Genomic DNA, 15200 nt, shown 5'->3' with positions numbered 1-15200 from the left:
TTATGCACTTCTTTTGATTGCAACCCCAAAATCCAAAGTGGAATAGAAGACGTTCTATATTCGGTGTTTTGGCCAACAGACCACCAGCCAACAACCAGCTGTTAGTCGGCACGTATACATATGTATGGACGTGCCGTGGTCTCTTTTTAACATCACCACTCTTATTGTCATGTTTTGTTTTGTTTTTTATATTCATTTGTTTATGAAATTGTTATGCATGCACCTGCTGCCGGTTGTCACTCATGCGTAGATCCCTCACTCAACTGGAGTTCAGATATCAGCACAATTGTGGAGGAAGAACTGAAAAAATAATAACAAACAAAAAAGCTATGTATTGTGATCATCACCAAACTGATGGTGACCTTTTGGAAGATAATGGAATGAAATTCAAAAAAAAAAAAAAAAAATAAGTTCTAACTTTAGAGAGGGGAAGTGAGTTTTTTATTTGTGGTAACTGAGTTCAATGAAACTCTATCCCCATCATGGCAATTATGTTTTTTTATTTTCAATTTTGTAACCTTCTGTGGAATAATTGGAAAATGTTAATGTATGATTCATAAGCTTTTATTTATTGGAGACAAAGTTCGAAAAATCAACGTAATCAGGTACACCGCTTAGAAGCAATATGAGATTACGGGTTTCCAGAAGGCTAGTATCATAGAGCCTAGTGTTTAGTATATGGGGGCTATACGAAGGCGTGGACCTGCATAGACAATTTTCTGTTATAGGCTGTAGTATCCATTAGGAACTTCAAATACCAAATTTGAAACCCTTCCGGTGATTAATGTCGCTAAAATCATCAAAATACCGAATATCGAGTGGTACCGTTATATGGGGGCTATACGAAGACGTGGACCTGCGCAGACAATCTCCTTTCATAGGCTGTAGTATCCATTACGAAGTTTAAATACCAAATTTGAAACAATTCCGGTGAATAATGTCTCTAAAATCATCAAAATACCGAATAGCGGGGAGTGTCGTTATATGGGGGCTATATGAAGGCGTGGACCTGCACAGCCAATTTTCTGTTATGTGCTGTAGTATCCATTACGATCAAGTATTTAGTATCAAGTATCTAAGTATATGGATATGTTAGGACCATTCGATCTTTTTCTTAAAATTCGAAATAATTGATTGTTTATAATCAATTTTTTCGAAAACTCGAATAATCAATTTTTTCGAATCCTAGTAAGTGTTTAATTTGAAACTAGATGTAGTCGTTGCAAAACAAGGAGGCTTAATTATTTTTTTTTTATAAAAACTACAATGACAATGTTTACTGGGGGATAAGGCAGGAAAGAGCCATCAATCCTGGACAGTTCCCTTGTTTTTTTGTTTGGGGATATTCATTCCAAAAGTTATTTACAAACCGCTCATATCACAAAAACTTTTCTACAATCAATGTCAAAAAAGTGGAATCACTACACTAATAAATAAGTGTTCTTTTTATAAAACACATAACAAAAGGATTTCAGTTCTGCCGGCCCGATTTTTTATAACTTCCACCACTGTATTTATCAAATTAAAACGAAGTAATGGAAATAGAAGAATATGTTAACTTAAAATATCAATCTGTTTTACTTAAAATAAAACAAGTAAAAAAACAGCTAACTCCGGCCGGGCCGAACTTTTTATACCCTCCACCACTCGGAAGGAGCTTGAAAATTAAAAAAAAAAAAACTGTCAAAAAATATAACTCAAATGGAAACTTTTATGTGGAGGCTATACGAAGTGGAGCTGGATAAGTATTTTGTTTTGTCATAAGATGTAGTATCGATTCCGGACTTCGTATAATAAATTCGAAACAGTTTCGATGAATAATGTCGCTAATATTATCAAAATACCGAATATGGGGAGGTAACTTTGTATTGTGGCTATACTAAGACGCGGACCTACACGGACAGTTTTCTGTCATAGGTTGTAGTACCCATTATGAACTTCAAATACAAAATTTGACGCAATTCCGGTGAATATTGTCCCGAAAATTCTGGAAATACCGAATATCTCGGGTTAGCCTTATATGGGCGCTTTAGTAAAACGTAGACCTATATAAAAATTATTTACCAGGGTGTAAAGTACTAAGAGGGAACACCTTGTGTGGATTTTCAGACTATTCCATTGAAAAATTAGGCTAAATTGATAAAAAAAAATACCGACTATCGGGGGCAACATTGTATGGGGGCTATACCATATCGTGAACCTATATAAAACTTCTCTTTCAGTGGGTAAAGTACTTAAAGAAAACTCCAGACAATACCATTGAAAAATGTGACTAAAATCATCAAAATACCGAATTTCGGGAGGTACAATTATATGGGAAATATCGTGGACCTATATGGACAATTCTTCTTCAGCGGGCGGAGTAATCACGAAGGACTCCTTGCGTAGATAATTCCATTGAAAAATTTGGTAAAAATCATAAAAATACCGAATATCGGGGGTACCGTTATGTGGGGGCTACACGATATCATGGACCTATTCCTTGACCTGGAATGACAAAAGACAGGACGATGCAAAAATTTAGTTTCCCATCTGTATTTGTTTTGACTCTAGCATGATTATAATAGGCGGATAGGCGGATGATCGTCTAAGAATTTTACGCTGGTCAAGAATATATACTTTGTTGGGAGTAAAATTATTATTTCGATGGGTTACAAACGGAATGACTAACTTAATATACCCTCCCTCCATACTATGTATGGTGGATATACAAAAAGGGTATACAAAATAATACAAATAGCGAAACTCAATTTGGTTGGAAATTGTGGCAGAAATTTTCAAAGTGCTGAAAATCTTGAGATATCGTTATATGGGGTCTATATCTATTTGTGTACCTGAATCGAACATTTTTTGCAAAGAGAGAACAGTTTTTGTAAGGGCAGAACGGACCTGGCGGGAACCCTAACTGTCAAGTTTCATCTAATTTGGTTGGAAATTTTGCAGAAACATTGAAAATTCCGTAAATCCGGAGGTACATTATACGGGGGCTATGCCAATTAATTGACCTGAATAAAACCATTTTTGCAAAGAGAGAACTGACCTACCGCGAGCCTCAATCTAATTTAGTTAGAAATTGTGACAGAAAACTGCAATATACCGAAAATTGGAAGGTACCGTTATTTTTTGCAGGGAGCGAACAGATCTAACAAGAAATGTAAAGTGTCAGCTTATTTGGTTGTAAATCGTGGTAGGAAGTTTCAAAAAACCGAAAATCTGGAGTTACCGTTATATGGGGCTATACCTAAAAGTGGTTTCATATAGCCCCTTTTCAATACCAACCAGCCTGCATATAATATTAAACTCTGTGTCAAATTTCAAAGCTCCACAAAAAAAATAGTTATTTCAACAGACGGGCGGACATCGCGAAATCCACTTAAAATTTTATGCTGATCAAGAATATATACTTTTTGGGATCTCCGACGAATATTTCGTGATGTTGCAAACGGAATGACAAATTTAATATTCGGCGTCTGTGTTCAACGTGTCCTTCGTTTTTTTTTTTTTTTTTTGGAATGATTATTTTGATGTCAGTGGCTTCAAAACTTGAAATCGGTTCGAACCTCATAAGATTTCCACATTGGAGGAACTTCGCAACTTTTTAAAATTTTTCCATTAAAATATAATTAAGCTAAACTTACCAAATTTATATAATTGTTGTACAACTCCAGGACTTTCTTGCAATTGGCAAAGGTGTAACATATTTTGGCACATACGACCGAATTCAGTGTAGAGTTGAATTTATGAGATTTGATGGAAATGAGTTCAGATATTGCTTAAGCTCCAATATATGATTCAGCAGACCAATTCAAATTAGATATTTATAACTTTGACATACAGGTTTCATCCGATTTTATATATTTAAGCCTTTGCAAAGACATAATTTTTACTCTATTGCATTAATATTTGCTATGAGAGGTCGCATGCAGCAGAATCCAGTAACTCCTTCAAACTCAGTAGAAATATATTCAAATTAAAATATGTCTCCTATCATCTTATATTAAAATCCAGTCGTTCGAAAGCCGTAAATCGCATAGAGTACCGATCATAGTTGGTACGATGTACTTTTTACAATTGCCTATATAAATATGTATCTGTTACAGGTAGTTCTGTTAATTATATGCAGTGGTGTGAGACATCCTATAGTAGGTCCCGCAATTGTTCATTCTGTTTGCCCTAAACACATAATAAAAATATAAGTAGTTTAGGTCATGGTATAGGATAACATTGTATTTTTATAACTACAGTATGTTTGTTTCATATTTATTTAAGCTTTAACAATAACATTGAATGGAAAAAGCGTCCATATGTGTAAATATATTCTGTAGCTTTTCATTTAAAATCATATACAGAAGAATAACATAGTATTCTATCAACAAATTATTAAATTTTAATTATTCACCTCTCAGACCCCTTCGGGCAGACCCTCCAATACTTTCCCCTGGCGCATTTGTCAATTGCTCATTTTGGCTTGTTCCAAATCATCATTTGTTGCCACTTCACCACATTCGAAACGTTGATAATCAATAATGGCAACATTATTCTCTTTCAATACTTCACCAACAGTTTTGTCATCATCGATCAGATATTCTTGATGTATCAGACATGTTTCTTCATCCTTATTGGAGTTGGGCTCATCCTTGCCCTCCTCGCCGACCTTTTTGGGATTCAACCCCACAATATGTTGGCAAAGATTTTTCTGTAGCTCTTCATCGATTTTATTACCACGGAATGCAACAATGGCACCATATTTACCCAACTGTGTAACATTTTGTGGACAAATGGCAGCCGATGTCTGGGGATGGGCATAACCGGAAAGTTGCAGATCATTGCTGACCTTAAAGCAAATGGCCCTCTTGATGGAGGCATTTTCACCTACGGTACCAATGAGTAGGGCCAAATGATCGGCCAAAGATTTGCCATCGGGTGTTTTGAGATTTTTCAAGGCTTCAGCTTCGAAACCGGACTTAAAATAGAAGAGAGGGAATATATGTGTTAATTATAAGATCCATAATTGTTGGGTTTTGTTACAACTTACCTTCCATAGATCTCCATCAAATTGCGTCAATTCTGTGTATTGGGCACAGACCCGGGAAACATGGTCAACGAAATTCTTGAAATTATCATTGCGAGCCACAAAATCAGTTTCACAGTTCACCTCTACCATGGCTCCAATATTACCACGTACCAAAACACCAACTAAACCTTGAGCTGTGGCCCTTTCAGCCAATTTGGTGGCCTTGGACCAGCCAAGACTTTGAGCTTGCTCTTTCAACCATTTTTCAGCCTAAAAGGAAAATAAGATTAGGAAAAAATGGAAATATTAGTAGTGGACACTGAATCGGAGGCGTGATTATAAATGTATTTGACCAGAAATCTTGATAGACAATTGGGCAGATATGTAATATCCTGCAGGTAGGAAAGGACGTCTTTTTGGGTACCACATTCAATTTGATCCAAAACAGAAAATGAGAAAAATAAAACAAGATTTCCGATATTAGAAACGATATCTTATATTGTCAGAGGTCTGTCCTACAATCCTACCCTTTATTGAGTGTATTTTAATGCAGTCTGGGCCGAGGAACTTAGATGGGATTAATTTGGAGATAAGTGTAAAGGTCACACTTATTGTCCACTTAACGATTGATTGACTTGTGAATGCTGGAAAGTACCAAAGGCGAATGATTTTTTTGTTTTTTAAAAGGATATCCTCTATGACTAAATATGTTTTAAACTGATGTTAACATAGTCAAGTTTCTGCGCCTATTTGGAGCGACTGGATTAAGATGGACTTTCAAGAGAAGTCCTAAGAGGAGGCTAAGGTCTCTCCTGTGTATGTCATTATTTTCATAATTGGAATCTCATAGGCATGTGTCGGTAGCTAGGAATAAGATAACTCGAGGCACAGGTTGAAATCACCAGGGTATATTTCGTTATACCCTTGAAGTAGAACGGCTATGTTAGGGTGAAAAGTAGCTCCATGGACTGCAAGCGAAAGAAATGTAGACGTGGTCTATTTCCTCTACGAAAGTATCCAAATGGATTTTAAGGTGGGGGAGTTATCCATGTCTTTCTAATGCAGGACTTTATAACGAAGGCAAAGCGTCTACCAAGAACCCTGATTTTACGGATTTCCATAGTTTTTCTAAGACTGTATGCTAGGAGTTCTAAAAAATAAAAGAGGAGGCAGTGTGTTAGAAAAAGGTAAAAGAATAACAAGCTTGACTATTAGAAAGGGTACGACATGGCAGCTGTGGTACGGTAGACCTCCTTTAGGTGTTTTATAGGGAGAAGTGAGACTTCTTATCAACCTTCTGCAATTATGTTTTATTTATCTCCCCAGAGAACCTATTTTGTTTCCGATATTGGTGTCCAAAGTGTTCTTCGTTTTGTTGGAAAGTTTTTTTTTTCTGATGCCAGTGGCTTCTGAACTTTAAATCGGTTCCAAATTCATAAGATTTTCACACGGATAGAACTTTGCTATTTAAGTTTTTTGAAAGATAATAAAACTTACCAAATTGATATCATTGTTGTGCAACTCCAGGGCCTTCTTGCAATTGGCAAAGGTGTAGCCGGTCTTTTTTCTCAAGGCGGCCAATGCACTTTTCTCAGCACCGGCATACACAGCACGTGTGGTGTGGAGGAATCTGGCAAACTGTTGGAAAACAACCATTGTTATGCTGTGATGGCGGTCAGTAACTCTGGGTGACGAAACTTGTTGAATTTACGTTGAATTTTCCTTAGTGCTGACAGTCCCAACACCGGCTGGTTTCCAAGGTAAAAAAATTAAATAGAAAAACAAACAAAATCAATAAAATGGCAATACAAGGAAAAACTCGTCAACGACAAAACGTCTGGAAGTGTAAAAGTTTTCAATTGGAAAAATATATTTCAATAATACATTTAATTAAAAAAATAGAAAAAAAAAAAAAACAATAACATTTAATAAGATTGTGTAAAACGCCAGATAAATCGTGAAATTATCCCCATTGAAGAATCAAACGAAAAGCCTTTGGCTGACTAGCCGAAATTTCCAACGAAACAACACTTCTCAACTCGCATATTTTCAATGATTTTACAACAATGAAACGTCGCTCGGATTCTGGTATGGTTTTTATTTCACATTTTATTTAGTTTATTTGAGATTTTTATAAAATAATTAAGAAAATTCAATTGAATTCGTACTTTTTGTGATTCTGTGTTGCACAATAAGAAATTTTTGACAGCACACGTTTTGAGAGAACGTTGTTTTTCGATAACGTAAGAGAGTAAGCCGGCGAGAAGAGAGAAAACATGTGTGATTTGACATTTCGTTTAATGCAGTGATGCCAATGTAGTGTTTTAGCAGTGTGTTTTATATGAATTATAGGTAGTGTCAAAGCTGTGGAAAAATACGTTCGAATTTGCGTGGAGTTCATTTTTATTATAGTGGGTTTATTCAGAGGTTTGTAAGATAGATAACCTAATATTTTCTACAAAATATTGTTCGATTACCTAAAAGTTCAATAAAGTGAAAGCGAGTGAAGAAAAAAAGGCAAAAAATATGTGTTCGGACAAACCATGTTGGAGGGTATATTAAGTTTGTCATTCCGTTTCGAAATATACATTTTAGACCCCACAAAGTATTTTAGACCCCAGCATAAAATTCTATGTCGATGTCTGTCCGTCTGTAGAAATCACTCTAGCTTCCGAACGAAATGAAATAGGTTGATAAAATTTTACTCAAATGTATATTATGTCTGCAGAACTTTTGGTATTGAAAATTGGCCATGTAGGTCCACGTTTTGGTATAGCCCCCACATATGTCCACGTCTTCGTAAAGCCCCCATATAACGGCACCTTCCGATATTCGGTATTTTGATGATTTAAGCGACATTATTTACCGGAATTTATTCAAATTTGGCATTTGAAGTTCGTAATGGATATTATAGTCTATGGCGGAAAATTATCTGTGCATGTCCACGTTTTGGTATAGCCCCCATATAATAGTACCTCCATATATTCGATATTTTGATGATTTTAGTTACATTATTCACCAATTTTTTTTGCAAGTTTCGCATTTGAATATTGTAATAGCTTATGACAAAATTTGCCTATGCAGGTCCACATCGTCCTATAGACCCCAATCATGGTAGAAGAATATAGGTAGGCGCATCGACACATCTGCTGGGACAATTAACTGTCAAACCAATTTTGGAATTGAAAATGTTGAATGAAAAATTATTTAAATTTGTTAAAATTGTTAAAAACCGCTTATTATAATAACCTCAGAATGACGTCGTATAAGAAAATATATAAAAATCTATTTAGTTTTGGAGCAACATTTAAAAATTGTTGACATATCAATATTCCCAAGCGTTGATGCATCTACCTGTATTCTTCTACCATGACCCCAACATAAAGGCTAAATTCGGTATTTTTAAGATGTTAACAGAATTTTTTTAAGGATTTTTTTTGAAAATTGCCTAATTCAAAGTTCGGCCCGACGAACTCAAAGCTTTTTTACTTGATTTTGTTGCATAGTTTTTGTATGTGATAATTAACTGCAACATTTCAAAATTTAAAATTTTGCGAAGACTCTAATTGTATTCATATTTTTCGATAATATCTTTGCATTTGTCAATGATAGTGCTCAATTCTTCCAAAACTCTTTCAATAGTTTCGCTATGGTGCATGTTTGTTACAATTGAACCTAGTATTTACTTTCTAAAGAGAAAAAAATGCATAATTTTCTAAAATTCGCCAACTGTTCTATAATGCGCCAAAAAAATCGCCACGTCGCCAGATCAAAAATTAAGTCGCCAAACGCACTGAAAAATCGCCACTTCGTGCAGACCCTAATATAACGGCTATATTTGGTATTTTTAAGATTTTAACAGAGTTTTTTAAAGGATTTTATTTTGTTGAAAATTGCCAAATTCATTCCAAATGGTGGGGGTTATTCAAAGTTCGGCCCGGTCGAACTTACAGCTTTTTTACTTGTTCATGGTGCTTAGTATTATGTATACGATTATTGACTGCCACATTTTAAAATTGAAAATGTTGCCAAGACTCTAAATGTATTCATATTTTCCGATATCTTTTCATTTGTCAACGGCAATGCTTAACTCATCTAAAACTTTTTTAATAATTTAAAACTTTTGTGTATTCAATTGTAACAGAAATTGAATCTTGGATTTATTTTCAGATGAGAAAAAATGTGTATTTTCCTAAAATTCGCCAACAAAATCGGCAACTGTTCTATAATGCGCCAAAAAATCGCCATGTTGCCAGATATAAAATTAAGTCGCCAATCGCATTGAAAAATCGCCACTTTTGGCAAGAAATCGCCAAATCAGACAACACTGATGGTGGAGGGTATAAAATGCATTATTTATTGTTACAAATTTTGCTTTCCCATCCCTGTTGTCAAATTCACCACCAAAGAATATTTATCAAAGTTCCATACCCAAGTGGAAATATTTTACCTGCTTTTCTCAAATAAAGATGGCGCTGCTTAGTTTAGACAAACACCGCGAAAACTAACGTACATTTGGATTGTACGACATATCGTTCAATTTTATATGAATTTAGACAGATATTTAAATATGGAAAATCATTTGCAGAATGGTTTGCTCTTTCGATTTGATATTTTTTAATTTAGTTAAGAGATACAATGTATTGATGTAAGGTGCTGAAATGGGTCAACATCAATTTTTGCTAAGGTATTGTTTTGGATATTTGGGTTTCCAAAGAATGTAGGGCAGCCTTATAAAATATGATGTATTTCAGGAATTGGTTGTATCAATTATCATCAGGTAGAGGTGGAAACGAAAAGCTTTCCAAATTGTTTTGAAAAATATATATTTTTAGGGGTTTCGATCTTTATGAAGGATACTTAGTTTAGAATGTATTTGAATATCAAACATTTCTAAATTTTTCGTTTCAGCACAACCCAAATACTATACCTCCCATCAACATGCCACGAGTAGTAGTGGTGCGAGCGGGTCAACAACTTCAGTCAAGCGTCCCTGCTCCAAGCAAAAATTTGTCTACAATCGCCCCAAGCCCGATGTCCTGCAAAGTATTCTACAATCCAAGGCCAATCCGGCCTACAATGCCCGACGCCTCTGGTATGAAATGAATATGCCCGAGTGTACAAGTGAAATATTGGATGGGAGAATGTTGTCAACTACCATACCTGAGAGTTTGCTGTGTCATAGTCGGGAAATGCGTCCTAAACGTAAGGTGCCAACAAAGAAGAAGGAACGTAAGTAGCATTAGTGGTATTATTGGAAGAAGGGGAAGATGGCAGCAGGAACAGCTGCTGGTGAAGTTTGGCAGTAGTAAGAGGATAAGTAGGAAAAGTTGGTCCTTGCAGAAACTTTGTTGTTTTGCGTTTTTGGCATTACTCCGATGTGGTCCTTACCATCATCAACGGCATCATCATCGTGGCCAATGTTGGAACATTTAAAGTAACTAACGTTTAAAGTTCCATTGGGTGATTACCACAAATAAAGGAAAACAAAAATGGAAAACAACAGCAAAACTTGTTACATTCTTCTTTATGCCGGCAACACTATTTGCCATTACTCTGCCTTGTTCTTGTCCCCCCATTTTTTTTTTGCAGGACGCCCTTCATACATGCAAATGCGCTTGGAACGAGAAAACTTTCGCAAAAAGTTGGTGGAATTAATTGCCCGTAAAGATGATGAGGCCACCACTGCCACGATAAATGATGATGGTGCCAGCGGTGCCGCCATGGACTGGGATGGCGAATTTCCCAATCAACATGAAAAGGAGGTGTTACGTTATTACTACTACATTAAGCATGGCATCGATACCATTCACGTTTCACCAATGAGCAAAAAAGTCTTAAACAGGTTAGCAAAAGAGAGGAGGATGATAATGTCATTATTGGCATTGACTTCTTCCGAAGAAAAAAAAAATCAGATCGAATGATTAGCATATAATTGGTTGTCTTTTCCCTCTTCCTCCCATTCCCATTTTTTTCTCTCTCTCCCCCGCAGAATTAAAAGTCAAATTCCACCTGTCTTAAATAAATGGGAATCAGCTCTGTCGGAGAATATCAATGAAATCAAATCGGATTATATCTTCTCGATGAAAAAAGCTGTGGTGGATTTTGTTTTGCAAAATTCTTTGACAAATCTCAAAAAGGATACAAAAGTTGCCATGACAAAGGAGAGAAAGGAAGTCAATGCCATGTCGAATAAGTGGAGATATCGGTGAGTAAAATAGGATTTTGAGAAACAGTGAGATTTTAAGCTTTTAAAGAGCTTACATAGAAAGAAGTTATTTTAATTTTCTTGTATAAAACGAAGAGCTTTTGAAAGAAGGTAACACCGACTGAAAAGCTTTTACATTTCTTCTAGAGATAAAAATCCCTTAAAATTCCTTTTATGGACAGAAGGCTTTTAAAAAATACCTCTTACAGATCGAAGAGCTTTTGAAGATAGTGTGGAGCTTCCAAAAATTTTCTGCAATAGAAAACGTTTCAAAAGCTTCTGTGGACAGACGACACCTAAAAGGCCTTCTCAATATGCTTCAAAAGCCTTTTGTAGACAGAAGAGCTTTCAAAGTTTTTCTTTAGACCATATGGCTTTAAAAATCTCCTATATAGCAAAGAGAGTGTTGAGTATTGACCTTTTGCAGATCGAAAAGCTTTTGCAGATAGTTTTGAGCTTTCATTTTTCTATAATTGGAAACGTTTAAAAGCCTCTAGGAACAGAAGACATTTCAAAGGCCTTCTCAATATCCTTCAAAAGCTTTTTATTGACAAAACAGCTTTTACAGATTACTTTAAACTATAGCGCTATAATAGGTAATTGACCCATAAAAGGTCATTGAAAGCCTACCCCAGACCTTTCAATAGCCTTTTATAGACAGATGATCTTTCCAAGTTTTTCTTTAGACAGAATAGCTTTAAGAGATCTTTTATATAGCAAGAGAGTATAGAGCTATCAAAATTCTTCTAAGGAGGACCTTTTAAAGACCTTCCCCAGGTCACTCAAGAGTCCTTAACAGCCAGAAGAGTTTTCAGAAGATTGAAAAGCTTTCAAATATTTTCTAGAGATCGAAAAGCTTTCACAGTCATTTTATAGATTAAGGAGCTTTCAAAAGTTTTTAAGAAGAATTTTCAGAAGATAAAAAAACTCTAAAATATTTTCTAGAGATCGAAAGGCTTTCACAGTTATTTTATAGATTAAGGAGCTTTCAAAAGTTTTTTCAATAGAGCAAATAACTTTCAGAGATCTTCAATCGGCCAAAGTCCCTTTGTTTTGGTTTCCACTCGAGACCTTCAAATATCTGTTTTAGATGAAGGAATCTCTTTTCGACCAAGAACTTTCAAAGTTCTCTAATAGACCTATAAGCTTTCAGATGTATTCCATTCACAGAAGGACTAAAACATAACTACAAAAAAATCCTTTATAGGCCGTTGAGCTAGAATGTGTGTTCTATAGACTGACGAGCTTTTAAAGTTTTTTTTTTTATAGTATGAAGAGCTTTTAACGATCTTTCACTATATATCGAAGGATTTTTTTAGGCCAAAGAACTTTCATAGACCGAAGCCCTTACAAAAAAAAAAAACTTCTAAAGACCTAAGATCGTTCAAAAAGCTTGTATAGAACGATTTAGGCTGAAGATCTATGGAAGACCTTTTATAGACCAAAGGGTTTTAAAAGTTTCGCAAAGACCGATGGGCTTTAAAAGATATCCTGAATATCGAAGAGCTTGCGTAGGCAATTCTAAAAACAAAAAAGCTTTACAAGTTAGAAGGCCTGTTAAAGGTAAGTCGATCTTTCAAATTTCTCCTAAAGACGGAAGACCTCTCTTAGAGCTTTTATCCGCTGAAGATCTTTCAATGGTATTTTACAGACAAAAGCCCTTCAATTATTCCCTCCTTTCTACTTTTTCCCTTAGCTACGATGAAAACCGCTGTCGTCTCAAGAAAACCCTCTTCTGCATACATCGTTCGGTGGCACACATTTTGGAGTTATGGAATACCAAATACAAGGAAATTACTTTGGTTGATGCTCGAGAACTTTCCAAAGTCACAACACCTTTTGAATTATTTGAATTTGCGGTAAGCTCCTGACCTTTTTTAAGTGGAATAAATTTAATTAATTGTTTAACTCTGCAGTATACCGTTGGGCGCCATGTTGACCAGGCCAAAAATATGCTGGAAAATCAATGGTATAGTGAGATCCATGCAATCCTATTGAGAGCCAGCAATCGTGGCCAGTTGCCAGATGTAAGGAAGACTCGGCTGATACAACGTTTCTATAATTGTGTGGCAGCTCTGATGACCCAGCAACTGGAAGATATGTGCATAAGGAGTTTGAATCGTTTTGCTCATTTTATATGTGATTATGCGGTAAGTGTGAAAAAAATAAAGATATTTTCCTTAAGGATATTTTTAGGTGACTTTAGGACCCTCAGACTATTAAACGTGGATTTTTTAAAAATATTTTTTCAAGGACTCTCAGACCATTAAACGTGGATTTTTTAAAAATATTTTTTAAGGACTCTCAGACCATTAAACGTGGATTTTTTAAAAATATTTTTTAAGGACTCTCAGACCATTAAACGTGGATTTTTTAAAAATATTTTTTAAGGACTCTCAGACCATTAAACGTGGATTTTTTAAAAATATTTTTTAAGGACTCTCAGACCATTAAACGTGAATTTTTTAAAAATATTATTTAAGGACTCTCAGACCATTAAACGTGTATTTTTTAAAAAAAATATTTTTTAAGGACTCTCAGACCATTAAACGTGGATTTTTTAAAAATATTTTTTAAGGACTCTCAGACCATTAAACGTGGATTTTTTAAAAATATTTTTTAAGGACTCCCAGACCATTAAACGTGGTTTTTTTTTTTAAATATTTTTTCAAGGACTCTCGCACCATTAAACGTTGATTTTTTAAAAATATTTTTTCAAGGACTCTCAGACCATTAAACGTGGATTTTTTTAAAAGTATTTTTTAAGGACTCTCAGACCATTAAACGTGGTTTTTTTAAAAATATTTTTTCAAGGACTCTCAGACCATTAAATGTGGATTTTATAAAAATATTTTTTAAGGACTCTCAGACCATTAAACGTGGATTTTTTTAAAATATTTTTTAAGGACTCTCAGACCATTAAACGTGGATTTTTTAAAAATATTTGTTCAAGGACTCTCAGACCATTAAACGTGGATTTTTTTAAAATATTTTTTCAAGGACTCTCAGACCATTAAACGTGGATTTTTTTAAAATATTTTTTCAAGGACTTTCTGACATTTAAATGCGGATTTGTTTTAAAATATTTTTTCTAGGACTCTCAGACCATTAAACGTGGATTTTTTAAAAATATTTTTTAAGGACTCTCAGACCATTAAACGTGGATTTTTTAAAAATATTTTTTAAGGGCTCTCAAATCATTAAACGTGGATTTTTTAAAAATATTTTTCAAGGACTCTCAGACCATTAAACGTGGATTTTTTAAAAATATTTTTTAAGGACTCTCAGACCATTAAACGTGGATTTTTTAAAAATATTTTTTAACGACTCTCAGACCATTAAACGTGGATTTTTTAAAAATATTTTTTAAGGACTCTCAGACCATTAAACGTGGTTTTTTTTTAAAAATATTTTTTCAAGGACTCTCGCACCATTAAACGTTGATTTTTTAAAAATATTTTTTCAAGGACTCTCAGACCATTAAACGTGGATTTTTTTAAAAGTATTTTTTAAGGACTCTCAGACCATTAAACGTGGTTTTTTTAAAAATATTTTTTCAAGGACTCTCGGACCATTAAACGTGGATTTTTTAAAAATATTTTTTCAAGGACTCTCAGACCATTAAACGTGGATTTTTTTAAAATATTTTTTCAAGGACTTTCTGACATTTAAATGCGGATTTGTTTTTAAATATTTTTTCAAGGACTCTCAGACCATTAAACGTGGATTTTTTAAAAATATTTTTTAAGGACTCTCAGACCATTAAACGTGGATTTTTTAAAAATATTTTTTAAGGGCTCTCAGATCATTAAACGTGGATTTTATAAAAATATTTTTTCAAGGACTCTCAGACCATTAAACGTGGATTTTTTAAAAATATTTTTCCAAGGACTCTCAGACCATTAAACGTGGATTTTTTAAAAATATTTTTTCAAGGACTTTTAGACCAATTCAAACGTGGAAAAAATATTTTTTCAA

General features: G+C 34.5%; 2 protein-coding genes across 2 annotated transcripts in view; one reads left to right on the top strand and one right to left on the bottom strand.

The window, feature by feature from the left end:
• Positions 1 to 4200: 4200 nt before the first annotated feature.
• On the bottom strand, positions 4201 to 7290 carry LOC101893685 (elongation factor Ts, mitochondrial). The gene is made up of 4 exons (XM_005179683.4): positions 7183 to 7290; positions 6512 to 6762; positions 5036 to 5284; positions 4201 to 4963 (listed from the first exon to the last, which is right to left on the bottom strand). The coding sequence occupies exons 2-4, from the start codon at positions 6668 to 6670 to the stop codon at positions 4451 to 4453; spliced, it is 921 nt and encodes a 306-aa protein (XP_005179740.1). The 5' UTR covers positions 6671 to 6762; positions 7183 to 7290; the 3' UTR covers positions 4201 to 4450.
• The window catches only part of LOC101897091 (dynein axonemal heavy chain 7), a 102226-nt gene continuing 93797 nt past the window's right edge, over positions 6772 to 15200 (top strand). The window contains exons 1-6 of the mRNA XM_059123932.1: positions 6772 to 7102; positions 9926 to 10246; positions 10607 to 10859; positions 11007 to 11222; positions 12919 to 13081; positions 13139 to 13372. Coding sequence (XP_058979915.1) covers positions 7081 to 7102; positions 9926 to 10246; positions 10607 to 10859; positions 11007 to 11222; positions 12919 to 13081; positions 13139 to 13372 — 1209 coding nt within the window. The 5' untranslated portion in view covers positions 6772 to 7080. The remainder of the gene's footprint in view (positions 7103 to 9925; positions 10247 to 10606; positions 10860 to 11006; positions 11223 to 12918; positions 13082 to 13138; positions 13373 to 15200) is intronic.

Source organism: Musca domestica, unplaced genomic scaffold (genome assembly GCF_030504385.1).
Source record: "Musca domestica strain aabys unplaced genomic scaffold, Musca_domestica.polishedcontigs.V.1.1 26, whole genome shotgun sequence".
NCBI classification, from domain to species: Eukaryota; Metazoa; Arthropoda; class Insecta; order Diptera; family Muscidae; genus Musca; species Musca domestica.
This window is presented reverse-complemented; position numbering and strand designations above follow the sequence as displayed.